The 27,990-nt window shown below is 42.8% G+C and overlaps 1 protein-coding gene across 4 annotated transcripts in view; it reads left to right on the top strand.

The window, feature by feature from the left end:
* Positions 1 to 7,958: 7,958 nt before the first annotated feature.
* Positions 7,959 to 27,990, top strand: part of SLC22A16 (solute carrier family 22 member 16) — a 41,896-nt gene continuing 21,864 nt past the window's right edge. For 2 of the 4 annotated variants that reach the window (XM_045798475.2, XM_045798472.2), the window contains exons 1-2: positions 7,959 to 8,371; positions 24,382 to 24,861. In XM_045798475.2, the coding sequence (XP_045654431.2) occupies positions 7,974 to 8,371; positions 24,382 to 24,861 (878 nt within the window). In that variant the 5' untranslated portion in view covers positions 7,959 to 7,973. Of the gene's footprint in view, positions 8,372 to 21,201; positions 21,268 to 24,381; positions 24,862 to 27,990 lie in introns of those variants that run through there. The other 2 variants (XM_045798474.2, XM_045798473.2) reach the window with 2 other exon arrangements.

Raw genomic sequence — 27,990 nt, 5'->3', positions numbered from 1 at the left:
TGTCCAGCCCTTCTCACAATACTGAAAGCATACAATCCCTTTTATTGTATCCCTTTCCGTTTGAAATACCTAGAGAGGTTTCAGTTTCCAGTACTAATCTCTGATTAATACACACAGTACAGTTAAAACAAACATTTAAAAAACTAGTTTAAAAATTGTGAGTCAAGGGGCAGCTTGGTGGCTCAGTTGGTTAGGCATCTGACACTTGGTTTCCACTCGGTTCATGAGCTCAGGATCATGGAATCAAGCCCCACATCAGGCTCCGCGCTCAGTGTGGAGTCTGCTTGTCCCTCTCCCTCTGCTCCTCCCCGCCCCTGCTCATGCTCACATGCTCTCTCTCTCTCTCAAATAAATAAAATATTTTTTTAAAAGTGTGAGTTGATTTGAAGTTCATGTAAAAATGCATTTATAAATTTATATAGATACGCAGTTATCATGAAGGTGGTCACCAATGGTTAGATGCTAAAGTTGGGGAAACACTGATCTCATTTAATACTCATGATCAGGTAGGCATTATTATTACCTTCAAGAGAAAACTTAGAGTGCTTAAAAGAAAACTTAGATTAAATAACTTGCCCCTGATCACCCAGGTGGTAAGTGGTGGTTCTGACTCCACGTTTTTAAACTGGAGAAAGGAGTTGGAACTTCATTTGGTTGTCAGCAAGGATGAGGCATCAAGAAGGACCTGAGCTGCGTCCTGAAGGATTAGTAGATTTAGCCAGTAGGTGAGGTGGGGAGAGTTTTCCAGTCTAAAGTAGCAGCGTGGGAAAAGGTGTGGTGTGTGAGTGAGCACCCTGTGTTGTGGGATCCAATGGAGGCCTGCAATTCTGGAGCAAAGGGGTTGAGTAGGACTATGACTGGAAGTGATGCCTGAGAGGTAAGAGTATTCCAGTCCTGGGGGCCTTGGAGGCCATGCTGAGAAGATAAAACTTCATTTGGAAAGCCAGGGAGTCATAAAAGGATTTTACTGATGGTGTGACCTATTTACCTGGGAATTTTAGAGCTTATTCTGGTAATCTGAGGCATGACCAGATGAAGTTGTCCAGTAGAGAGGTGGGATAAGGTCTACAGCTCATTAAGAGAGGAGTAGGTTGGAGGAGCCTGTAGGTGGGTGATGAGAACTGAAACCATCTACCTTTATATGGTTGACTGTCCACATTGACATAATTTTACTAGTTGACTCTCTTCACTAACATGCCTTAACTATTCCAGAAAACTCTTGCCAAGGAAGAGAAAAATTACAAGTACCTTAGTGTTCATTTCAGGAATTTCCCAAACGCATTTAAACGAATATCAAACTCTTCAACTTTTCAATGTTTTCATTGCCCATATAGGCTGAATAGCTGCCATTATAGTATATAATCCTCAATAATTATAATATAATATATTATATAAAATATGTATAATATATAATATAAAATAGATATAATATATAATATAATATATACTATATAAATATATAAAATATAATATATTATATAATATTAATACAATCATATATTATATTAATATATATTAATAAAATAAATAAGCATATACATATATTTATTATATAAATAATAATTATATAAACCATTAATAATAACCATTAATAATTATATTAATTATATTATAATATAAACCTTAATAATTCTATATCATATATTCTATATAACAATTATATATAATATGTAATATTATATATACTATATAATATATAATACTATATATAATATATAATACTATATATACTATATATAATATAGTATATATAATACTATATACTATATACTATATATAATCTATATTATATATGATATATAAAATGTAATATAATATAATTATATTATAATATAAACCTTAATAATTCTTAACCTAACAATCTACATTATAATAACCCTCGGAACATTTATACTATTCATACATAACTCATCTACAACAATATTATCACTATCCCACACATGAAATAAATTACCACTTATTACTTCATTACTCCTAGCACTTATATTATCACTCAGGGGCCTCCCTCCCCTCTCAGGCTTCATCCCCAAATGTATAATTATTCAAGAACTAACAAAAAATGATATAATTATTATACCAACATTTATAGCTATCACAGCTCTACTAACCTATACTTCTACATATGCCTAACATATGCCACAGCACTAACAATATTCCCCTCAAGAGGACTGGTTACTTCCCAGGGCTCTTAACACCTTGCCTCAAAATCCTTACCTTTCTGTGTTCTCCAATCCTAAACTCATATGTTAAGATCTTTTTCCAACCCCGGTCAATCCCATGGAAAGACCTGCCTGAAAACAGACTCCAGGACTTCACCTGTTCTTGCCCTTTCCCTTCTGAGCGCTACTGGGACTCTGGCAAGTCAGTGCTCCCTCTTGTTGCGGCTCTGCTTGACTTTATCAAGTAGTTTTAGTGGTATTTTCTGGGTTCCAATACTGATGAATCTGCTCAATCAAGGGAGAATATGGAGCAAGAAGAGAAGTCTAAGGATAAGAAATGCCAGGGACATCATCATTCAAAGGCAGTGGAGGAGCCAAGGTATTTTTTCTGACAGGGGACCCAATGTTAGCATAAATTCTATCTAGAGTCATGATTTCTCAAATCCACAAACAGCCTTCTGCTACAACTGTAACCCCTCTGTCCCAACCATGGATGAGAAAGGAAGGAGCAGAGACCCGATAAAATAGACAAACTTGACAATGAGCAACTCAAGTCATCTTTTTCTAAAAATTACTAACTGCTGGTTGCAGCTGAAATGGAAATACATGTTTGTTTTCTGATTTATTTAATTTAATTTATTTTATTTTTAAAAAAGGTTTTGTTTATTTGAGAGAGAGAACATGAGAGCACAAGCAGAAGGAGGGGCAGAGGGAGAAGCAGAAGTAGACTCCCCAATGAGCAGGGAGCCTGACGCAGGGCTTGATCCCAGAACCCTGTGATCATGACCTGAACCAAAGGCAGACACTTAACCAACTGAGCCACCCAGGTGCCCATGATTTTTTTTTTAAATATCTATTTAACAAATGCATCTTCGGTGAGTGAGAGGCGAGATTTCTAAAGGCGAGAGCACTCTTTGGCCAGTGCCTATAGTCTCCTTCCCGACCATGTTTTAAAGAAAGAGATTTGAGCTGCCGGCCTGCCTCCTGTTCTCATTCTCACCAAGCTGCCCTGATTATGGCCTTCCAGCTATAAGTGCCACGCTGCAGGCCTTCTGTGGGCTGCTGGCCATCAGGACAGAGCCTGCCTCAGTCTGCCACAGATGTGCATGGACTGAGCCCCCCTTGGAGGGGTCACAGCTCTTTGGGACTCAACCTGGGCTTTCAAAGTGCAGAAAAACCCTCTGGCTGCCTGGGGAGCTGCAGTTCTCCTTCCTTCCTGCCCTGTTTCAGCCATCATAGAGCCCTGTCTGATTTGGGGGGCAGATTTCTGTAAAGAATGTGGAAAGTCATTTTTCTATAATCTATGAAGTTGTGAAAAAGCCACTATCATGGTTTTTACATTGAGTATTGGAACATTTCAAAAATAATAAAGGTTATTTTCCTAATTAAAAAAAAAAAAAAAAGCCCTGGGCAGTAGGGTTTTGACAGAGGAAGAGGAGGTGGTTTTCACTGGGAGGCTTCATGTAAGTGGGACACAGAGTGAAGTGGGGGTGGGAATGGAAGTGGCACTTGGAGACGAGTTCCAGCCTGGAGTCCCTGGGGACAGAGGTGTTGGGGTCCCTGGAGTTGGAGGGAAGTGTGGTCAGGGAAATGAGATGGTGCCAAGACAAGCTTTATTCCACAATTTCCCCTCAGGGGGGCTCTGCTGTGGAAGGACTTCAGTTGGGTAGCATGTGACAGAGCATGGGGAAGACAAGGTGGGACAGAGCCTGTGAGAATTGGCTTGCGAACCTCCTCTGGCAAGAACTGTGTGGGCTGCTACCTGTCCGCCACCACACCAAATCCCCTTCCTGCTGCGTTGGTGATTTCTTAGCCATGGGCAGAAAATCCATTTCCATACATTTATTACTAGCCTTACAATCTGATGTATACTTAGCATTTTATAATTAGGTTCTTGGTCTTTCTTTCTTTCTTTTTTTCTTTCTTTCTTTCTTTCGAGAGACAGAGAGCAAGACAGAAAGAGAGCGTGTGCCATGTGTGTATGAGTTTGGGGGGTGAGGGGCAGAGGGAGAGGGAGAGAGAGAATCTTAAGCAGGCTCCATGCCCAGCGGGGTGCTGACACGGGGCTTGAAATCATGACCTGAGTCAAAATCAAGAGTTAGACACTTAACCAACTGAGCCACCCAGGCGCCACTGTGGGTCACTCTTTGCCCATCAATTAACTTAATCACCATTTGCTCTTTGATTTCTCTCCAATTTGTGGATACCTCTTAGGGACCTAGATGTAGCCTTAAGGAAACTTTGAGCAGAAAGTCCAGGCTGAGATGAGGGTTGGGACCTGGAAGCCATGAATCCACGGGACATCAGAATATTTTCTCCCATGCCAGGGATTCCAAGTCACCCACTTAAACAAGTAATCCATCTAAATTTAGAAGGATGCACAAACATTGTTTTTTCTTGGGCCCCTGCCTTTCTCCTCTTCCTATTCCTCTGTCCTCTTTCCACTTACTCAAAGAAATACATTTTCCTGGTATTTGTGTTAAAATGATCTCACTGGATTTCTAAGAGGGCAAGTGTATTGTTAGCGGGCTCCTCTTAAGGAAATCTGAAGACTTGCCTAAGCTGTGGGTACAACTTGAGCTAGGCCCTTAGTCTTCTTCCATTCATGTGTGGAGAAACTGGTGCTCTTAGGAAATCACTTAAATTTTGTTTCATTATTCCTGCGTTTGGATTATGCTCATTCATTCATTCAACACACACTTACTGAGCACCTACTATGTGCCAAAGTCCGGGCCCACATGGAGTTTATATTTTATAGCAGTAATATCAAATTATAAATATACATCTCCGCTGAAGAAAAATACAGCAGGTTAGCATAGTAAGGGGCTAGCGAGTGATGAGGACTGATGTTGTAGGAGGAGCAGAGAAATATTCCAGAAGAAGCAACACTTGAATAGTGACCTGACTGAAGTAAGGAAATGAGCCCTGTGACTCCTTGGGGACAAAAGTCTTAAGTGGAGGAAACTGAACTCATAGAAACAGAGAGTAGAGGTTTCCAGGGGTGAGGGTGGGGTTGGGAGAATTGGGTGAAGGTGGCAAAGGGTATAGACTTCTAGTGATAAGATAAATTGTACACCTTAAACTGACACAATGTTATATGTCAATTATATCTCCATAAAGTTCTAGAAAAATTTCCAGACTGTTGGTGGGGATGATTTGTTTGTTTTTATTGTTATAGCTATTTTATTTGGAGGGGCATATTTTTAAGTTGATAAATAAATAGAAAGTCAAACTGGAAAGAAACGTTTCAAGTAGAGGGGATAGCAAGTGTAAAAGTGTGGGGACCGTGGTGTGGTTTAGGATGAGTAGGGAGGCTGGAGTGGGGTAGTGGTTGAGAAGAAGGTGAGAGATGAGTCAGAGGAGCGGACAGGGCCATGTCAGGATTTGGGGTTTTATTCTAACAGTGACAGAAAACTGTTAAGGGAGGGAGTGTCTTACTCTGAATTATATTTTAAGGACGTGTGTGGGGCAAGGGAGGAAGCATGGAGACCAGTTAGGAGGATGTGGCATAATCCAGGCTGGAGATGATGGTTTGGACAAGAAGGTTAGCAGTGGGGGTAGAGAGAAGTGTTCAGAATCAGGCTCTATCATTAAGGCAGAGCAACCAGAATTTTCTGATGGAAAAGGATGTGGCGTGTGAAAACAAGAGAGGGATAAAAGAAGACATCAGGGGTTTTGGCCCAAGCAGCTGGTACAAGAGGTGCCATTTACTAAGATGGGAAATGCTGGAGAGGAGTGAGAATGAAAGTGGTCACGGTAAGTTTGAGGTGCCTTTTAGACCTGTGGACGAGGTGTGGAGAAGGCGGTGGTATTTTCAAGTCTGGAGTCCTGGGCTGAGGTCAGCTTGGACACGTAGATCTGGGAGTCATTAATGTATGTTTTGAAAGCCATAGGAGTAGATCATGGGTTGGCAGGCTTTTTCTGTAAGGGGCCAGATAGTAAATATTTGAGGCTTTGTGGACCACAGAGTCTGCCACAACTACTCAAGTCTGGCATTGCCGTATGAAGGCAGCCATAGACAACACATGAAGGAATGCGCATGACTGTGTTCCAATAAAACTTCGTTTGCTAGAGCAGGTAGCAGACCAGATTTGGCCTGTGGACTGTATGGCCAACTCTTGGACTACGTTATGCTAAGGAGGGAGAATGTAAAAAGAGAAGAGCTCAGAGCCCTGGGGCACTCAACATTTAGAGAAAATAGGAAAAGGAGGAGGATCTAAGTGACTGAGATAACAGCAAGCAGGAAAGTAAGAGGAAAATCACGAGACTGGGGAAGCACAGGTGCCAAGGAAGATGTTTTAAGAAAGACAAACTGATACTGTGGTAGCAGGAAACATTGTGAAACACTTTGAGATGGGAAAAAATTTTTTTTTGGAATACTCGTTGGGGTTATCTTCATTTTTTATTATTTTTGAACTATTTTATGACTCTGTAAGTTGTAGAAAACTGATAATAATGCAAATGATTCTTATCCATAGAAATGAATTGTGTTTAGTGGCATGCAATTGATGCATTGGTGGAATCGGTGAAATGCAGTTGCCTGCTGGATAGACCATTTCTGCATCTATTTGTAAATTTGTACTAGCATTCCTTATTGCTTTTATATGTGGGGGTCATTGAATTCTTCTTTGAACAGATTGTAACATCTTATTGGTTCCCTTATTAATTAATGAGTGAAATAAAGTTAGACTTGTTCATTTTATATTTCTATGCAAGTCATGATTATATCTTTTAAAATAATTTTTCTTTAACAGTGGGCATTAAATAAAATAAAGATTGAGAATTGACCATTGGATCTGGCAACATGGAGATCACAGTGACTTTGATAAGAGCTATTTTGGAGTAGTAGTAAAAGATTGGTTGGAGCAGATTGTATAAAACTATAATAATAAAGACACATGGGCACAGGGAAAAAGAAACAGATCAGTGGAACAGATCTAGAGAGCCCAGAACAAACCCATACATAAATAGAAACTATAGATGACACGGTGGCAATGCAGAGAAAAGGCTAGAGTACAATAAATGGGGATGAGACAATGTTTTATCTGTATGGAAAAAAACCAGAACTGGATCTCCATCTTAAACCAATCTCTTCCAGTGAATTTAAGACCTAAATGGGAAAAGCCAAAAGCCAAAACTTTTAGAAGAAAATGTAAGAGAATATTTTTTGTGACCTCATGGTAAAGCAGAATTTTTTAAACAAATTACAAAATCACAAATTCTAAAGGAAAATATTTATGAATTTGACTTCATTAAAATAAAAAATACCACTTCTGATCAGTGAAAAACACCATAAATGGACTGAAAATACAATTTCTCCTAACCCTTAACGGACAGAGGAGAGGTCTCTAGAATATACCAGTAGGTGAGGGGAGTACTTTGGGAGTGGGCTTTCCCCTGTTTTTCAGATCCTGTTGGAGTCCACGTTTCTTGTTGCTACTGTTCTGCTTGAGCCTCTACCCAGGGAGTTCCTTTGCCCTTTGGGAAACATAGATGCTGGAACACAGTCCTGCGAGATCCTGTCACTCCTCAGGGTCATCAAAATCTGTTCTTTATGCTCTGCTCTTGGAGAGCCTGTCCTGGCCGTCAAACTGCTGGCCTTCTCCGAAAGCGGTATTTGTCCTGGTCAAGAGTGGAGTCCAGAAATGTGCGTGGAAAACCAAGTTCTGCGGTACACCCGTCAGCACTCAAGTTTAAGAGCCGTGCTTGTAAGGCACGTCCTTTCAAAGTTGCTATGTTCTTGCAGCCTCCAAACCCAACCCGGGCCTCTGCATTCCTGCCTTGGGCTGTCTCGAGACAGAGGCGACCACGCGGATGCGGTGCGTGTTGAGGGTCGGACGGGGCGGCGGGGAGGGAGCCGGCTCGACGGCGGGCTCCTGGAACCACAGCGTACCAGGGACCGGGCCACAGCTGCGGCGGGGAGAAGCAGGAGACTGCGCTGGCGGGGAGGAAAGACAGTGTCTGGGACGGAGGAAGCCAGCCCGGCCCCGTGCGTGGCCCGCGCCCAGTGGCGCGCGGGGGGACAAGGACTGCCGGGCTGGCCCCCCGGGGCGCGGCTGGCCGGGGCGGGGTGGGGCGGAGCGGGGCACGGCGCCCGCGGCCCCGGGCGCTCGGCGAGCTCAGCGTGTCCAGCTTGGGAGCGCAGTGCACGGCGGCACCATGCGGTCCCACAATTTGGAGCTGATTTTTGACCACGTGGGGCACTTCGGCAGGTAGGGAGTTGGGGGTGGGGAGGAGGAAGGAGGTCTGGCGGAGGGGAGCGGGAGCCACGTGGAGGACGCGCCGGTGGGGTCTGTTTCTTTCCGTTGCAGTGGAGTTCTCGCGCAGCGCTAGTGATCCGAAAACCACTCCCTCTACTTTCGTGGGGCAGTCGGAAGACCCTCATCCAGACTCCTGGCTCCGACCTGGCCTCGTCCTTTCGGACTCTGACGCCAGGACTTCCCCTCCAGCGAGCAGAGGTGCCCCGGGGCCAGCCTCGGGAGTGGTGGGTGCGGGCCCCGGCCGGCCTGCCTGCTGCGGCGGGTGGGACCCGGGTGCGTCCTCTGCGGGAGCCGGAGTCCCCAGGCACGGCCAGAGACGCCGGGTCACCCTAGTAGAGGAGTGCCTGTCCCTGGCGGCCCGTTCCTCTGGTCCGCCAAAGCGGCTCCTCTTTCACTTTCCCGGAGGACTGCTGTCCAGCTCGCCCCGTAGGGTCTCCCTCTGTGCCTGGCAGGTATTGCCCCAGGAACAACCGTTGGTCAGATTTTGTTGCCATTTATAGAAACCTAGTAAGTGCCAGGTACATTGTGTCAGGTGGTTACACACAGTGCTTCATTTGATGCCCTTGCAGAGGAAGTGTTTGCATCCTTATTTTAATGATTGGGAAACTGAGGCTGGTGGGGCCAGGGACCCACAGACACCATATACTGGGACCCAGATTGAGCCACCTGACACTCTCCTTTCATTTGTTAAATTATTTACGACATTAAAATATTTCATTTATTCATTCATGGTGAAATGCTCCTCTGACCCAGAACGTTTTCAGAGGAGAGGCAGCTGGGTCCGAAGGGCAATACAGCATGACAATCGGAGGAGAACAGAGCGGAGTCTGAACCCTGGCTTGCCTCTTACTTCTAATATGATTCTGGGAATATTGTGCCTCAGTTTCCTATCCACAGAATGGGAATCACAATCATTCCTGCCTTACCTCCCTCCCAGGCTTGTAGTGAAGAGATGATGTGGTGCTGCTCTCCAAGTTGGAAAGTTGCACAAGTGTTGGTTATTATTCCTTGCCCCCCACCCCCAAAAAAGCAGTTGAGCAGTGGGAGGAGGGGCAAGAGGCTCTCTACTGCTTCCTCCTGAGACCTGTATTATTGAACATGGATCTGTGCCTGGCTGTGTCAGAAGCTCTTTCTACATGTTCACTAGAGCTCCATGAGATCAGTGGTATCACTCATTTTACACATGAGAAAAGTGGGGCTTGTGCCTCCATCACAGATCCAGTAATAGCAGGGCAGGATTGGATGTCTCTGGATGCCCATCAGCTTAGCCCACGTTCTCAACCATGATGCTCTCCTGAGCACAATTAGGTACCAACCCCAGGGTTCCACCAGGGTCTTTATATATTATCTCGTTTATCCTTCTTGATGCAGAATAGCATTGGGATTACCAGTCAGCTCTGGGGCTGGATGTCTGAATTCCAGTCCTGGCTCTACCACATATTAACTGTATGGTTTTGAGCATTTTAATTACTACGTCCTCATCTGTAAAATGGGGGTAATAATAGTACTCCAAATATTTATTGTAAGGACTCCACATGCAGCCTCTCCTTACATCCTTATGGTAGCCCTATGAGATAAGAGACACTAATACCATTCTTCCCCTCTGTATTTTAGGGATTAACTCAGGTCATTATGTTAGTTTTTGGCTAAGAAAGAGATCCCTCAGTTGGAAGTTTGTCCCACTCTGGTAACTATTCAGGGTAGGTTCTGTCCCATGGGATCATCCAGGGACCCAAGTGGGTGAGGCAGCTCCACCATCCACAGCATGGGGCCCTCTCTCTGTGCTTGAGGCATCTGTTCCCACTGTCCTCACGCACATTGGTCAAATGAAGCTCTCCATGGTGGGAGAAGAGGAGAATGGATTGGGGGAGACAACTCTTAGCCGGCCCTAATAATGTACACAAAAGTCTTAACATTCAGGAAGTTCTCAACAAAGCATGGCTATTATTGTTACCTGCATCCTGATCCTGGTGGGAACAGTTGCCTTGTGAAAGCAGCATGTAGCAAGGTAAGGGTAACAAGCTAATGCTTACAGGAGAAGGTGAAAACAGTGTGACCAGAGCACAAGACCCCCAGTTTTCTCTGATTTTTGCTTTAACTGTGCTCTTAATTGTTTATAAGTAAAAAACGGAGGTCATTGTATTTTGTTATTTAGCCTTCTTTTAAGGAAACCTAGTGAAAGTGTTAAGTAGGGAAACCTAATTATCTTTCATTTCTCATTAGTCATTTCTAGGGTGAGAAAGCACTATCCTAATCACCTTTAAGAGAGGAAAGCAGGACCGAAGAATTAAAAAGCCATTCCAGGTCTTGTTCTGCAGCCATACTGAAGTTCCATAAATGTCGGCTTATGGTCCAGGTGACAGGGAATTGAGGAAACACACTCAGGCATCTATGCGGGGATAATCTAAGAACCTGGGTCCCCAAGTTGTCTTGGTTTAAGGAGAGAAATGATTTTAAAATATCAGAGTTGGAATGTGGAGTTTGTAGCTGATTCACACCTATGGACATAGGTAGTTTTGTTTTGCCTTGTTTGTTTTGTTTTCAATATATGAAGCTGTTTACGTTCTTCCTTTTTGACTTCCCCTTAGGAACATCATAATAACTAGCACTTCTATGCACTTACAGTGTGCCATAGTGTTGTACATGTATTCACTCTTTTCATTCCCAGAACAACCCACTTTTCAGATAAGGAAACTGAGGCACAGAAAGGTTAAGGAGTAAGTTTAAGGATCTATAAGTAACAGACACAAGATTCAAACCTTGGCAGTCTGGGTCTGGAGTCCATGCTCTTAACCATGGTGGGATGCCACCAGTTGTGCTTCTTTGTACAGAACGATATAAATCAAGGACTGAAAGTAATTTCTTCACCTGTCACCCAAATTACATGGGTCCATTTTCTGGGGGTTCTGGTCATCTTTGTTTTTCTTTGCTTCTGGGTTTTCTGCCTATTGCGTCTGTGTGATTCTTTTTCCATTAGCGTGTCTCTCTAGCTGTGAACCCAGTGGTGTGTTGTATCTATAAGTATTATCCTGGAGGGGCCTTACGTTGGGCCCGTGGATAACACCTGATGGACAACAATCTTTGTAAGGGACAGAGTGATATGTCACAGTGCTAGATGCCTAGGGAAGTAGGGTCTTGTTTCCCCAAGAAGTTATCCTTGCAACAGGGAAAGGGAAGTTTCAATTGAAAGGATATTTCAGACCTTTCTGGCACATAGAAAGCATAGTTATGTGAACTAGCATGGATTGTTTGGAGACTGATAGGTGGTTTATTATTCCTGGAGTATGAAGTATGCAGGTGAGAGAAGAACATCCCCAAGAATGTTTTTGTGTGGTATGCTAAGGAGTTCAAGTTATTAGGAAGGTCACTTTGCAGAATAGAAGGTATGTTGAAAGGGGAGGAGTTTGGGCAGAGCCCAAAGAAGACCCAGGTAAGAGCCCAGGTGGGAGATAAGGAGGGTCTGGGCTGAGGCAAGGCGTGTGTGAGCAGGGAGGCCTGGACAGTTTTAACAGGTGGAATTAATGGGACCTCCTGGTTATGAAGGAGAAGTGGGAAGGACCTGTCGGCCTTCCACCCCATGCCCCGTATTTCTGGTTTATGTAGAGGATGGTGTCCCAAACTCAAAAACAGTTACACTCCAGTTGGGGCAGGCTTGGGGCTTGGATCGATTTGAGAGTGTACTGAGTTCCTCGTGGGAATTCCAGGTTGAGACATTTAATAGGCATTTGGATAAATAATGTATTGCTCAGCAAGACGCCTCCTTGTCAATCTCGATTGGGTTGCCATCCAGGGCTGAAATCCAGCTGGTAGGCACCATATGGACAGACTGGGTGTGACTTGGTACCCATTCCAATCATGCCTCAGCAGGGCATTGGTGAATACTTTTCCTGCTCTCTGGGTCTTGCAGATATAAAATGTTTAAATTGATATGTTACATATACACAGAAATTATGTGCCGTAATTTACAACCTGACGAATCATCATAAAGTGAACATAGCCATGTTACCACTGCTGGACCACCCATTCTCATGCTTTCTCCCAAGCACTACTCCCTCCCCCTCCCCCACTCACTACTGTCCTCATATCTACCGCCATAGGTGAGTTTTGCCTGATTCTAAAGATTTTATTTATTTAATTGAGAGAGAGAGAGAGAACGCACGAGCACAAGCACAGACAGAGAGGGAGAGGCAGGGACCTGATGTGGGGCTTGATCCCAGGACCCTAGGATCATGACTTGAGCCAAAGGCAGACACTTAGCTAACTTAGCCACCCGACTGAGTTTTCCCTGTTTCTAAACTTTATATAAACAGAGTAAAAAATCATGTACTTTTGGTCTGGCTTCTTTTGTTCAACATCATATATGGGAGGTTCACCCATATTGTATGTCACAGTACTTTGTTGATTTTCACAGGTGTAGAGTATGTCATGGCACGAATATTCCACAACTTTTCATTTACTGTTAATAGACATTTAGATTGTCTCCAGGTTGGGCTTATCCTGCGTAGTCTTTCTTGTCTACATCTTTTAAGGTGTAGTATGAGGGTGAGAGAAGGAAGGTGAGAGAGAAGCTCACAATCATCCCCAAGAAGGTTTTTGTATGGCATGCTAAGGAGTTCAGGTGTTAGGAAGGTCACTTTGCAGAATGGAAGGGCAGGAGTTTTGTACCCACATTCTGTTGGGTACATACCAGGGAGAGGAAACACTCTGTTGCTGAGTGTGCCTGTGGTCAGCTGCCAGACAGATTTGCAGAGTGGTTATAACACATTATACCCTCACGAGCTGTTTATGAAAGTTCCAGTTGCTCCACAACGATTGTTAAATATTTTGAATGTCAAATCTTGTATCAACAGATTGTTCAGCCAGAGAATTCAATTTCCTAGGGTAGAGTCTCTCATCCATATCAGAATCTCTTAGGAAACATTTTAAGCTTGTATAGAGTTCTGGATCCTACCTCAGATGTCCTGAGCCATATCACTAGGGGTGGGACAGAGAAAACAAATCCTAGCTTCAGAGGCCTGCCAGGGTGGGTGCTCTGTTGGAGTGTGTGTGCGTGTGTGTGTAGGTAGCTATAGCATTGACTATGGGGTTCAGGCTGGCTGGGGAAGGAATTGAAGCCAGGAAGGCGGCAATGAACTAGAGAAGCTGGTGGGGTCCAAAGACCGGGCACCTGGTTGGTGCTGGGGATGTGCGGTCAGTGGGAAGGACTGGGGGAGCTGGGAGGATGGGAAGTTGTGGTCAGCAGAATGTGAACTTTTCAATGGTGGAGCCATTCCAGGGGATGAATCTATTTAGTTACCAACCCAGACACTAAAGTGCATGATCCAACACACAGTGACAAGGACAAGGCCGAATAAGGTGTTATGTACAGCACAAGCAACAGGTGTAAACTCTGTGAGGGAAATGGGGGAACCTCTGCTGTGCAAGAACATGCCCATCTAGAATCCTCCTGATGGCAGCAGAACTGCTCAGATGGAATTCTCTAATAGGGCCCTTCTAGCTAATGATCATCCTTATCGGCTGGGAAATGCTTCCTGAGGGATTGCCAGGAAGGGAAGAAAAAGCTTCCGAATTCACAAGCCTGTTGCCTGGGGGCAGGTGATCCACCAGCCTTGCCAGGTGCTCACAGGTAGTTCAGTGTGTGCCATGGGCAGAGCCTTGACCCCGGGGCTCTACCGTGACATCTGGCAGCCTCTGCCCGGGGGGCTAGTGACCTGCAGGGCTGAGGGTTCCAGCACCGCCCTTCCGCTGTGATCTTAGCCTCTCGGGATCTTCTGAGTCACAGCAAGTCGGGCTTGTCTTCCCAGCCTGCTGTTCCTGTCTAGCCTCTCTGTGTGGACTAGGCAGATTTCTGATGGTTTTTCTTTGGGCAGGGGCACCTTTTCTGGAAAAACAGAGTTGGCTCACCTTTAGCCCCAAGGCCTCAAGCTTCAGGGCTCTAGGCTCTTCTCTTGGTCGCCCATCCCCCAAAGACCCTGAGAATAGTATTTGTCTGTTCTCCCTCCCTCTCTGTTGCTAGAAAAAAGTCACTTGATTTTTGCTTACCTTAAGCTTTGCGTTTTTCTTTTCTGAACTAGCTGCCGGGGCCAGTGCCAGATACGGAATTGAATTCTGAAACTGTGGCCAGCTCTGGCATGTGGTGTCCTGATAGCCACAACCCATTAAACTGATCCCATCTTACTTCTTTATCTACATGGGGTTCTATGAGAAGTGAGGAATGGGGGCCATGTACCATCTTGGCAGTCATCCCTGAGGACTTGGAGGGCTAGCCAGCTTGATAACTTCACATCACCACCCCTCCGACTTTGCTTAGCTTTGCCAACTTGTGATAGTCTTCAAAGGGGGGTGTGTTCACCCCTGTGGTGGGCAAAGATGATCTTTTGGAGTACCATAAGAAACACCTATTTTACATATCAATGTATGTTTATAAGTAAATATATATGCAAATTTTTATTTCAACCTGCACAAGATGTTAATGAAACATATAAATGTCGTGGATCCATATATGCTAATTTTATACATCTGTGCACGCACACACACATACACACATTCATTTTTTTTTGCTGTTGGAGAACCCAGTCAAAAAAACACTTTTTCACAATTTTTTATACACTGGCCTCTTGAGCCCCTCTCTTTACCAGAAGCACTGAGCCCCTCTCTTTACCAGAAGCACTGAGTATGCATTAACCTCAGCGCTGTTCGTTTTAACCCCGAGGGATTCTGTGACATTCTGCAGAGCCCGCACTACACACTGTGCTGGGTGCCACTGGAGATTCTAAAGTGACTGCATTACAGGTTCTGCCTTCGTGGGACTTTCATTCAACCTTTCACGGGAGCATTTTTGTTGTTGTTGATGTGGTAGGGAGATAGAAAACATTCACCTGGGGTTCTTTAAAAACTCAAACATAAATAACAGAACGGTACTTTAGCTGTCTATCGCAGCTAGGAAAGAGAAAGAAAGCAGTGGGAGAGAAAATGAGTAAATGAATGACGGCGGAGCAGGGGAAGCAAATAGCAAAGCTGGCCTGGGAGGAGCGGGCAGTGAAGGGTAAAGAGGGGCTGAACGGGGAGGTGTTTCCTGTGGAGGGATGAGAGGCATGGGGAGGAAACCCTGAAGCCAGCAGTTCTCACAGTGTGCCCTGAGCCATCTCTGGGTCTGCAAGGCCCAAACCGCTGTCATAGTAACACACAGAGACAATTAGTTGCCATCTTTACTCTCGTTTCTCCTGAAGGTGCAATAGAGTTTTCCAGAGGCTAGCTGAGAGGTAATAATGTATCAGATCGAATACAGACACTGACTGGAGAAACTAGCCGTCTTCTATTAATCTAAATGGTGTGTGTGTGTTTTTAAGATTTTAATTTGAAGCAATCTCCACACCCAACATGGGGCTCGAACTCACTACCCCAAGATCCAGAGTCACAGACTCCACCGACTAAGCCAGCCAGGCGCCCCTATGAATCTATTTAAATGTAAAACACCACCATTCTTCTTACTAAGTTTGTTTCATTTTGTTTTGAAAACTATAGCTAGATGTTCTTTAATGTGAACACGCAGTGGGCTTATTAATATGTTTAAGTGGATGAATAGATATTTAAAATGTTCTTCGTGTAGTTTCTAATACATACTGACCAAACTCATATAAAGACAAGGCCCTTGTAAAAATCCTCAAGATTTTTAAGAATGTAAAGGCTCTTGAGAACAAGTGAGCTAGAGGATGGTCAGAAGCGCCTTCCAGTGAGGGGGAGCGCCAGGACCAGGTGGGGGGCTGCTCCGAGAAGTAGGCAGGGAGATGAAGGTCACATGTGTCAACAGTGCAATTTGGCATCAGTGTGCTCTGACGGGACCTATTTTCTACTTCCTGTTATGACGGTTTTATAGTAACTGTCTTCATTGTCTGCACTGATCGTTTTAAAACTGAATATTGAAACCATCTGCCCAAAGGGGGCTGTTCTCACTCTTTATTCCAGGGGTTTGAAATGAGTGGGGCAGTCCAAATGTTATGTCTTCCACCCTGCTGTCCTGTGGGCACCGTTGTCCTTGTGAGACAATTTTTATTTCAGACAATATGTCTGTGTTGGTTTGAGCCTGTAAATTTGGAGACTCTACATTTGTTTTTAAATTTAGAATACAATTATATTTTTTTGGATACTTTTGGATTTACAGAAAAGTTGCAAAGATAGTACAGAGTTCCTGTATGTCCCTCAGGCAGTTTTCGCCACTGGGAGCACCTTACGTTACCACGGCACATTTGCCAAATGAAGAAGCTGACGTTAGTGTATTACTATGATGTAAACTCCAGACTCTATACAGGTTTCACCAGGTTTTCCATTAAAGCTCTCTTCATGTTGCAGGACCTAACTCAGGGTCCTGCACTGCATTTAGGTGGTATGTTATCCTACTCTCCTCTAGTCTGTAGTAGTTTCTCAGTCTTTCCTGTGTTTTTTGTTTTTGTTTGTTTGTTTTTATGGTTTTTTTTTATGACCTTGGCCATCCTTAGGCATTTTGGCCTGGCAGCCTGTAGAATGTCTTACAATCTGGGATTATCTGTTGTTTTTCTCATGGTTAGATTGGGGTTATGGCTTTTAGAAGGTACCGCAGAGGTGAAGTGCTCGTTTATCACATCGTATGAGGCGGTACATGACACCCACACAACATCACTGGGGATGTTAACCTTCAACATTTGGTTAAGATAGCATTTGTCTGATTTCTCCCACTGTAAAGCTACTGTCTTTTCCTTTTTCCTACTGTATTCTTTGGGAAGGAGTCACTGTGTCTTAGCCTGCCCTCCAGAAGTAAAGAGTGGGAATTAAGCTCCATCTCCTGTAGAGGGGGAATGTCTATCGATAATAATTGGAATTCTACTGGAAAAAAGATTTGTCTCTTCTCTCCTTTTTGTTTGTCCAACCAGGTAGTGCATTTGTCAGGATTCTCCAGAGAAACAGAATGGATAGGATATATCAATAGATAGACGTAGATGTAGGTAAGAGGAGATTTATTACAGGAATTGGTTCACACAATTATAGAAGCAAGAAGTGCCACAATGTGCCCTGTGCAAGCAGGAGACCTGGGAAAGCCAGTGGTGCAATTCAGTCCTAGTCCAAAGGCCTGAGAACCACAGGCCTGATGGTTTAAGTCCCAGGCAGAGTATGAACCAAGAGCACCAATGTCTAAGGGCAGGAGAACATGGATGTTTCAACCCAAGCAAAGAAAGCAATTAGTCCTTCCTTGGCCTTTTTGTTCTATTCAGGCCCTCAACGGATTGGATGATGCCCACCACATTGACAAGGATGATGTTTACTCAGTTTACTGATTTAAATGCCAGTGTCTTCTGGAGATCCCTCACAGACACATCCAGATGCAATGTTTTACCAACTGTCTGGGCATCCCATGGCCCAGTCAAGTTTATTCATAAAATTAACCATCACAGGTTAATCACCCTTTGTCAACTTGTAACCCATATGGATCTCCTTAAACCAAACTTAACTCTAAGTAAAGACAATAACAAGGTCTTAATTGACATGATTGAACTATCCTGAATACAACCTGTAATACACTAATCCTGTCCCCAGAAGGGGAGGTAAAGGCCTTTGATGATGTTTACTCTTCTGATATTCTATAACTGAAATATTATGATGTAAAGGTATTTAAAAACTGATATAAAGTCAATACATCTTATGTTATATGAAAAGAGAATAAGGAAGAAAACAAAGATATTTGTTTAATATATGTCTATACACACACATTCATAACAAAATAAGGAAGAAATACTCATGACAATTACAGTCTTTGTTTCTGTAACTAGTCACGTGGTTGTAGGTGGTATTTATTATAACTACCTTCTTTCATGACCCATTTTATATTCTCTTTGCCTTAAGCAAACATCTCAGTTGGCTGTGGACCTTTACCTGATAGAGTGACCCACTCTTTATTCCTGAAGGGTCTGGACCATTAGTAGTCCTGCCTGGATTGTGTTGTAATTTTCCACTGACCTTCATCACAGGGCACGGTAATACTCAGAGACACCCTAAGGGATCACCTGTATTGCAGACATATTCTTCCTTACCGCCAATTTCCCCTTGGTTGTCAGGATCGATCACTCCAGCCAACATTGTAACTCCCTTCTTTGCCTTTTAATTCAGAGGCCTGAGGAATCCAGAATGGCCAGGCAGCCGTCATTATTTCCAGTTCAGTGGAATCATTATTGTGTCTCCTGGTGGAAACATTCTTCCCTCTGGAATTAAGTTCTTTAGGCTAGCAGAGTGTAAGGGTGTGGGAACAGGAAGCAAAAATTTTGTTAATGGTTTCCCTAGGTGTAACAGTGAGTGGTGCAATCGCCATTTCTACCCCTTAATTCCTGGACTCGTGAGTGCTCACTAGGAGAGAAATAGGACCATATATTGGACCTTGGTTCAGAGCATACACAGCTTTCTAGAGAATCTCATCCTAGCCCTGCATAATATTGCCACCAAGCTAGCTTTGGAATTGAGTCTTCAAAAGACTCTTCCACCATTTTATCAAACCAACTGCTTCAGGATAGTAGGGAACATGGTAAGATCAGTAAGTTTGATGAGCAGGGGCGCATTGCCACATTTCTTTTGCTGTGAAGTGAGTTTCTTCATCATAAGCAGTGCTACATGGAATACCCCAAGGGTGGATAAAGCATTCTGTAAGTATGGTAGTTTTGGCAGAAGCATTGTGCAGAGAAGGTAAATGTATATCCAGAGTATCTATTTTAGTAAGGACAAAATGCTGCCCAAATGGTTCTGTAGAATAAGCAGACACTTGCCCCAGGAGTGGTGCCATATTGGGGCTCAGTGCTGGTCTCAGCTGCTGGCAGATTGGGTACTCAGTGGTGTCTGTAGCTAGATTAGCTCACCAAGATGCTGAACCCATGCATAACCTCTGTCTCTGCCACCATAACCACTTTGTTCATTAGCCCAATGGGCAATGACAAGATGGCTTGGAAAAGAAGCCAGCTAGTATCCATAGAATGGATCATCCTATCCACTTGATTATTAAAATCCTCCTGTGCTGAGGTCACCCTTTAGTGAGCACTCACACGGAACACAAATATCTTCACATTTTTTTGCCTATTCCTAGAGGTCTATCCACATACCTCTTCTTCAAATTTCTTTGACACCAGTTTTCTGACCATGTGCCTTCCAAGTCCTTGACTATCCCGCTAAACCATTGGCTACAGCTTATGTGTTGATATATGATCACATGTCTGGCCATTTCTCCTTCCAAGCGAAGTGTACAACTAGGTGCATTTGTCAAAGTTCTGTTCACTGGGAGGATTTCCCTTCACGACTGTCCATCAGGCCTGCCCCAGAGAGGGGCTGTAGGGCTTCAACTGTCCACTTTCAGGTGGTGCCTGCACATTGTGTGGAACCATCTGTAAAATCAGGCCCAAGTCTTTCACTCTGTCAGCTGACTGTAGGGAACTCCCATGAGGCCCTTGGTGCAAGGTAGGAGAGAGAAGGCAGTGTTTAAAGACTTAAACATGGGACTGGAAACTGTAAAACTTCTAGTAGAAAACAGGGGAAAGCTTCCTGACGCTGATCTTGGCACTGATGTCATAGATACGACATCAAAAGTACAGGCAACAGAAAACAAAAATAAACCAGTGGGGCTACATGAAACCAAAAAGCTTTTTCACAACAAAGGAAACAATCAACAGAGTAAAAAGGCAACCTACAAGATGGGAGAAAATATTTGCCAACCATATATCTGATAGAGAGCTAATTTCCAAAAAAAAAAAAAAAAAAAAAGGAATGCATACAACTCCAAACCAAAAAATTAATGACCTGATTAAAAAATGGGCCCATGACTTGAATAGACAGACACTTCCCCAAGGAAAATATACAAATGGTCAATAGGTGTATGACCTATGTATGTATGTATGCCTTTTGTCATTAATCATCAGGGAAATGCAAATTAAAAGCACAATGAGATACCATCTCACACCTGTCAGGGTGGCTATTATTTAAAAAAACAAAGGACCACACATGTTGGTGAGGTTGTAGAGAAATTGGAGCGCTTGCATGCTGCTGGTGGAAACACAAATTGGCATAGCCACTGTGGAAACCAGTATGGAGATTCCACAAAAAATTGAAAAATAGAACCACCATATGATCCAGCAATCCCACTTCTGGGTATATATTTAAAGGAATTAAAAACAGGATCTCGGAGCGGTATTAGCACTTCCGTGGTAATGGGTATTCCATGGGGAGCCCTAGTCACAGTAGCTAAGATGCAGAAGCAACCTCAGTGTGTATCCACAAAGGAATGGATGTACCTACAATGGAATACTATTTCAGCCTGAAAAAAGAAGGAAATTCTGCAATACGCATCAATATGGATGAACCTTGAGGACATTTTGCTAAGTAAAATAAGCCAGACACAAAAAGACAAGTATTGCCTGATTCCACTTATAGGAGGTTTCTAAGATAGTAAAATTCATAGAAATTAAAGACTGGAGTGGTGGCTACCAGGGGCTAGAGGGGAGGGGGCAATGAGGACTTATTAATCAACAGGTGTAAAGTTTCAGTTAAGTAAGATGAATAAACTCTAGAAATCTATATAATACTGTACTTACAGTCAATTGTTAACAGGATAGATATAATATTAAGTGTTCTTACCAAAATTAAATAAAAAAACCCACTTTAATCAGAAAAAAAGAAAAGCAGCAGCAGCCAGTGTAGCAGGTGTGGGGACTGTAGGCATTTGGCCCACTTCTTTATGTTACTTGTGCCCTCAGGACCTGCTCACCCAATCATGTATATTCCACCTCTGTTTGATGATGGAGCGTTGACCTGTGCATGCTCAACTTTATGGCTTGGGACATCAGGTAACACCCAGTTAGTTTTGGGCAGCTCAGGTCGTATGGTAACTCAGTGGCCCATGATCAAGTGTTCGATTTATACTGAGACCCAATAGTGGGCCAAGAGCTGTTTCTGAAAAGGAGAGTAGCTATCTGCAGAGGGTGGCAGGGCTTTGTTCGAAAATCCTAAGTGCCCGTGGTAGGATCTACCTGTAAAAGCCTGGCAGAGGCTCCAGAAGGCATCCGTATGCCACTGGCACTTCAAGCACCATTGCATCTGCCATGTGGCCCAAGTGACAGAGCAGCCTGGACGAGTTGCAGGGCCTTTTCTTGTTCTGGGCTTCACTTAAAACCAGCAGCTTATCAAGTCATTCAGTAACTGGGCCCGAGTAACACCCAAATGAGGAATATGTTGCCTTCCAAACTCAAAGAGGTCAGGTAGGCATTGTCATTCAGCCACTCAGAGAATGAGGTTCTGTGTTTGATTTTCAACAATTTCAGGCCGGTGGCTACAGGAGATAAGGCTCTCTTTCAGCACACACCTAGTTCTTAGGCTGTTTAGGCAGTGCTGGAGCTGGGAATTCAAATCCTTTGAGCTCATCTCTTTTCTTTCACTTGTTTGTCCAGGGACATTAGGAGCAACCAGCTAATGCCGTTACATTCTTTAGTTCGCAAAAAATGTTTGAAAGCATCGTATACAGAGTCACTGAGCCGCTTATAAGTGGTTGGTTAGGAGTAGTCAATGCAGATATTTTGTGTATTTCTTTCTTTTTCCTTTTCTTTCTTTCTTTCTTTCTTTCTTTCTTTCTTTCTTTCTTTCTTTCTTTCTTTCTCTCTCTCTCTCTCTCTCTCTCTTTCTTTCTTTCTTTCTTTCTTTCTTTCTTTCTTTCTTTCTTTCTTCTTCTTTGAGAGGGAGAGAGAGAGGGGAGGAGGGGCAGAGGGAGAAAGAGAGAATCTTAAGCAGCCTCCACGGCCAGCATGGAGCCCGATCGATACAGGGCTTGATCTCAAACCCTGAGATCATGACCTGAGCCAAAATCAAGAGTCAGACCCTTAACTGACTGAGCTACCCAGACACCCCAATTTTGTGTACTTCTATAAACAGTTCACACTGTGAACTGTCTGTGCCCTCCTTCCTGCTGGAAATAGTCATTAGTGCTTTTAAATCTAATCAGATTAGACAACCAATTTCAGAAACCCCAGAACCAATTTGGAAACTCATTCTTAAAGTTCTGTTCCTTTGGAACTACTACCAAAGTCTGTATTCATCAAGGTCCTCTAAAGAAGCAGAACAAATAGGATATATAGAGAGAGACAGATGAGAGATGTGTTATAGGAATTGGCTTATGGAGGCAGACAAGTCGCACAAGGAGCTGTCTGGGGGCTGGGATCCAGGACAGCCAGGGGTGTACTTGGAGGTCCCAGTCTTAAGGCCTGAAAAGTGGGGGGCTGATGATGTAAGTCCTGGTCTAGTTGCTAGCAGGCTGGGTCCGAGGACCCAGAAGGAGTCCCGCAGGACCAACCAAGAGAGTACCTGGCTGTGCACAGGATAGAAATCAAAGTTGAGCCAGCAGGAGGGGAAAGCAGAGTTTATGGAAAGTATAGAGAAAGTACAGACAGACTCTAAAAAATCATTAACTCTGTGCTCCTTACAAGGAGGACATACTGTTTGCATTCTGAGGCATGTATGAAGTGGGGGTGCTGGTCATAGCAAGAATAGAAGCAGGAAAAGGAGCAAAAAGCAGGTTTTTATGGAGTCCTTCAGTTTCCCTATTTCAGTCTGAGTCCAAAAGCCTGCGAACCAGGAATTCCAATGTCCAAGGATAGGAGGAGACGGATGTCTCAGCCCCAGCAGAGAGAGCAAATTTGCCCTTCCTCCACCTTCTGTTCTAGTCAGGCCCTCGGTGGATTGAGGATGCCCAGCCACTGGTGAGGGCAATCTTCTTTACTCAGTCTACCCGTTCAAATGTTAGTCTCACGAACACATCCAGAAATAATGTTTACCAGCTGTCTGGGCTTAGCCCAGTCTTGCTGACACATAAAATTAAACAAAACATTATAGACTTGTATATTTATTTTATACCTTGGGATATACCATGCTATTTATTTTGTTGCTCAAATTGTTTCAGCCTTGCCCCTTGGGAGCTTTTTCAGATTGATTTCCGTGTCCCTTTGACCTGCCCCTAACCTTTTGTATTTTGACTGCTTCTTTACTTTCTGATTCCACAAGATGCTTTAGGTGTATTTTTAATTTTCCCTGTCCTGGTCTTAAATCAGCCATTTTTCCTGGTTCCTTTTACTGGAGAATGGTATTTAGAAAACAAGACCTGGGCCCTGGGTGTGCATGTTGCTATTGGGATGTTGATGCAGGTTGGCCAGGTTCAAGGACCCAAAGGGTGTCTCTCAGGACCAGCCAGGAGAGTCCTTGGCTTCGCATAGGATAGAAATCAAACGTGAGCCCAGAGCAAATGAGAGCAGAGTTTATTGAAGACAGAAAGAGAGCAGATACAGACAGAGCATGTGGGAGAGTCAGAAAGGAAAGGAGAGTGAGTTTCGTCTTTGCTTGGAGTCTGGAGTTTTTATTGGGAATGATGGTCTCATGCAGGGTCTTCTCAGGCATCAGGGAACAAAGATGAGTGTTTAGGTGTCCTCTATAAGTTACTTATGCCCTGGAGCCAGGGGTCTTGGAAAACGTTCATGATGACCCTACCTGGTCACTCCTTAGATGCTCTCTACTGTGCTGGAAGTCTCCAAAGAAATCTGAACTCCTTGGCCTTTAAAAGGAGGACATACATTATCTGTTCTATAAGGCATGTGTAAGGTGTGGGTATAGGTCCTAGCAAGAATAGAAGCAGGAAAAGGAGCAAAAAAGTAGTTTTTCATGGGGTCCCTTTAGTTCCCCTGTCTCCATGTCATTGCTCGTGGGCTCTCCGAACAGAGCTATGTATATATACTAACAAATAATATATGTATACACACACACACACACACATATATATACACAGAGACATCTGTAATTATTTCTGCATTTATCCGTCTGTATATATATTAAGCTAAATGTGATGAACACCCTTCATATTTACTTATAGTCTTTTTTAGCCCACAGGCCAGATACAATAACTTCTTTTCTTCTCTTTGCAGATTTCAGATCTTCCTCTATTTTATATGTGCCTTCCAGAACATCTCTTGTGGGATCCACTACTTGGCCTCTGTGTTTATGACAGTGTCCCCCTACCATACCTGCAGGCCTCCGGGCAACGTGAGTCGGGTTCTTTCCCACAATACCTCTAGTTGGAAGTTGGAGGACATCTGGATCCTGTTTTTCACAGGCCATGAAGATCAGATTATAGTGCAGCTACAGAATGGTGAGGTCTGGGAGCTCACAAGTTGTCACCGATTCCGGAGGGATGACAGGTCTGGTTTGGACTCTGATTATAATGGCCATAAGAGTAGCTTTCCTTGTGTGGATGGCTACATCTATGACAAGAGCAAGTGGGACAGCACCGTGGTGACTGAGTGGAATCTGGTCTGTAACCGAGAATGGTTCGCCAAGATGATCCAGCCCGCATTTATGTTGGGAGTCCTGGTGGGAGCGATGATTTTTGGCTACCTTTCTGACAGGTAAAATGAAGTATTTAGGGGTGTTGCATCAGTGTAGGGTTCATGTTCTTATCTGGTTTTCTTAGAGGTCAGGAAATTATGTTCAAAACTGTAGTCATTTCCATACCTCCTATCTAAATACCTACCTCTTTGCTGATCTGTTATTTAGGTAGACACAAAACACATTGTGATTAGAGCATGGGTTCTGAAGACAGCCGGCCTGGGTTCAGATCCTGGTTCTACCACTTACTAGCCATGAGCCCTGGGAAAATGGCATAACCTGTGTTTCAGAAACTGGTTTGTAAGCTGGCGATGAAAATAATAGCACTCACTTCAAAGGGTTATTGCAAAATTAATGCAGAAAAAGTACCTTGGACGTATAACCACTCAATAAATACTGGTTATTATTTGAATATATATACATATACATATTTAGATAGACTTGCTTTTTAATAGACGTAGCCTGGTTCTAAGCAGTAATATCTATGAAATTGTGGATTTGATACACTAGCCATATTTTCTTAAAAAACACACATTAAAATGGATATATAGCACTTAAATAGCCCAAAGTTCATCTCTGTGTGGACATGGACTGCATTTTAAGTACCTGTGCTAATGCACAGAGATGAATTTATTTGGTCCCCATAGTTGGGGATTTTACAGGCATGTGCTGGGCCCTGGGAACCTGAAGGCAACAGCTTAGGTCAAAATCCCTGCCCTTGGGGTGTGCTAGTCTAATGGGGCCAACAAATGTGTCCAAAATAAAAGTATAGAGCTTTGTTGTAGTGGGGGCCATACTAGAAGTGAAAGCAAATGGAGGCAAAGCCTATGGAAACCTAAAGGGAGGAGTGCCCAGGTCTCCCCACCTCTAACTCACATCCCATGAGGTGCCGTTTGAATAATGAAATTAGAGAAGTGGAGTCTAGTTGTTATTTGGTGGCTGACGGTATGTTTCTATGATTCAGAATCTTCTGTTCCATAGCTGCCTTCCGGGTAGTTGTGTGGAAGGTGTGGAAATTAGGTCAGTCAAAGCCAAAACACATGATTAAAACGCACCATGAGTGAGAGTCAGCAGAAGCAGTAGGCAGCAAAAGCAGCCCTTGTGCACAAAGTGCCCACTGACAGATGAACGGATAAAGAAGTTGTGATATATAAATAGTATATTAATATAATACATTTTATCATCATTAATATATTACATATTAATATATTATTTATTATATATCAATAACTTGCAATAAAATGTAATATGTTAATAATATATAACATAACAATAATTATATAATGACTATATAATATACATATATAGTATAAATAAAAACAAATTAAATAAATTAAATAAATATACAAATAAATATAAATATACAATGAATATTATATAATAACTAATACTTGATATAGAATAAAATAATTGATAAATATTAATACAATAATATTAATAAATTATAACAAAATGTAATAATATAATGTATAATATATACTATTATATGGCTGAATAATATTCCAGCCATGTAAAAGAACAAGAACTTGCCATTTGCAACATGGATGGACTTGGAGGGTATTGTGCTAAGTGAAATAAGTGACAGAAAGTCAAATATCGTATGATTTCACTTATATGTAGAATCTAAAAAACAAAACAGATGAATAAACAAATAAGCAAAAAGCAGAACCAGACCCATAAATACAGAAAACAAACTGATGGTTACCAAAGGGGAGATGGTGGGGGGGTAGGTGGAATGAATGAAGGGGAGTGGGAGATACAGGCCTCCAGTTACAGAATGAATAAGTCATGGGGATTAAAGGTACAGCACAGGGAATATAGTCAATGGTATCGTAATAGCATTGTGTGGGGACAGATGGCAGCTACACTTGTGGTGAGCATAGCATAAGGTATAGAGTTGTTGAATCACTATGTTGTACACTTGAAACTAATGTAACAGATGTCAACTATACTTCCCTTTAAAAAAAAGTTTAAAAAATACCATTGCAAAAAACTAAAAATATAAAATATGTATGGATAAATCTGTGAAAAAGTGTATAAGCCCTTTATGGAGAAAATGACAAACTTCAAGAATCAAATAATTAAGGTAAGTAGATATATCATTAGACAAGCAGTCGATTGTTCCTTAGGGGACCCCGAAACAGTAGTGCAATTATAGGTATAACTATGGAACAAATAAGGCATTGTACATCAGCAGGAAAAGGATTAATAAGTGGTGCTGGGACAACTGTATAGCCATATAGAAGAAAATGCAACTGGTGTCCCTTCCTCACACCTTATAGTACAAACATCAGAAGGATTAAATGTACATACGTGAAAGGAAAAACAATATAACTTTAGAAAGATAATAGGGGTGAATATTTTCAGAACCTAATCAAAGGAAGGGAAGATCTTTTTTTAAGACACAAAAAGCACTAACCATGAAGGAAAAAATGGATAAATTTGACTTCCCTAGAATTTATGTCCATGAAAAGACACCAGTAAGAGAAGAAAGACAAGCCAGAGAGAAAAAGAGAGAGAGAGAATATTTGTTTCACATATAACTAAAAGATTAGAATCCAGAATACTTAAAGGACTTTTATATCAATAGGAAAAAGACAACCAAATAGAAAACTGGGAAAAAGATTTGAAGTCACTTCATAAAAGAGAAAATCCAAATGGCTAATGGAAAGCTGAAAAAGATGTTAATGATCTATAACCATACCATTTATTTTTGACCAGTTGTCAAAAGTAGAAAGTCTTGTAATGCCAGGTGTTGGTGAGGATATGGGGGAATAGGATCTCTCACCCTGCTGGTGTGAATGCAAATTGAGAATGCAAATCAGGAAAACTTAGAATGGTTTCTCATTATACAGAAAAGTTGGTGATGTGCACAGATCACATGTCCTAGGGCTTTGACCCTGGAGATGCCCTTGCACATGTCCACATGGGTCAGTGCATCAAAAGGCTCCTACGGCATTGTTGCCACCAGCCTGGCCATGCAAGGAACCCAAACATACTTCAGCCATATTTTAGACACATGTATTGCAGTATATCTGGCTGTGGAATGTGTGGCCATGCAATGAATGAAACATAGCTACACAAACAACAGAGATGAATCTCCAAAAATAGTATTGAGTGAAAGAAGCAAGACATAAAATAATACATAC

The sequence above is a fragment of the Ursus americanus genome, chromosome 11, assembly GCF_024610735.1.
Source record: "Ursus americanus isolate L20-20 chromosome 11, mUrsAme1.1.p, whole genome shotgun sequence".
Lineage (NCBI taxonomy): Eukaryota > Metazoa > Chordata > Mammalia > Carnivora > Ursidae > Ursus > Ursus americanus.
The sequence above is the reverse complement of the archived record's forward strand: the minus strand, read 5'-3'. Positions and strand labels throughout refer to the sequence as shown.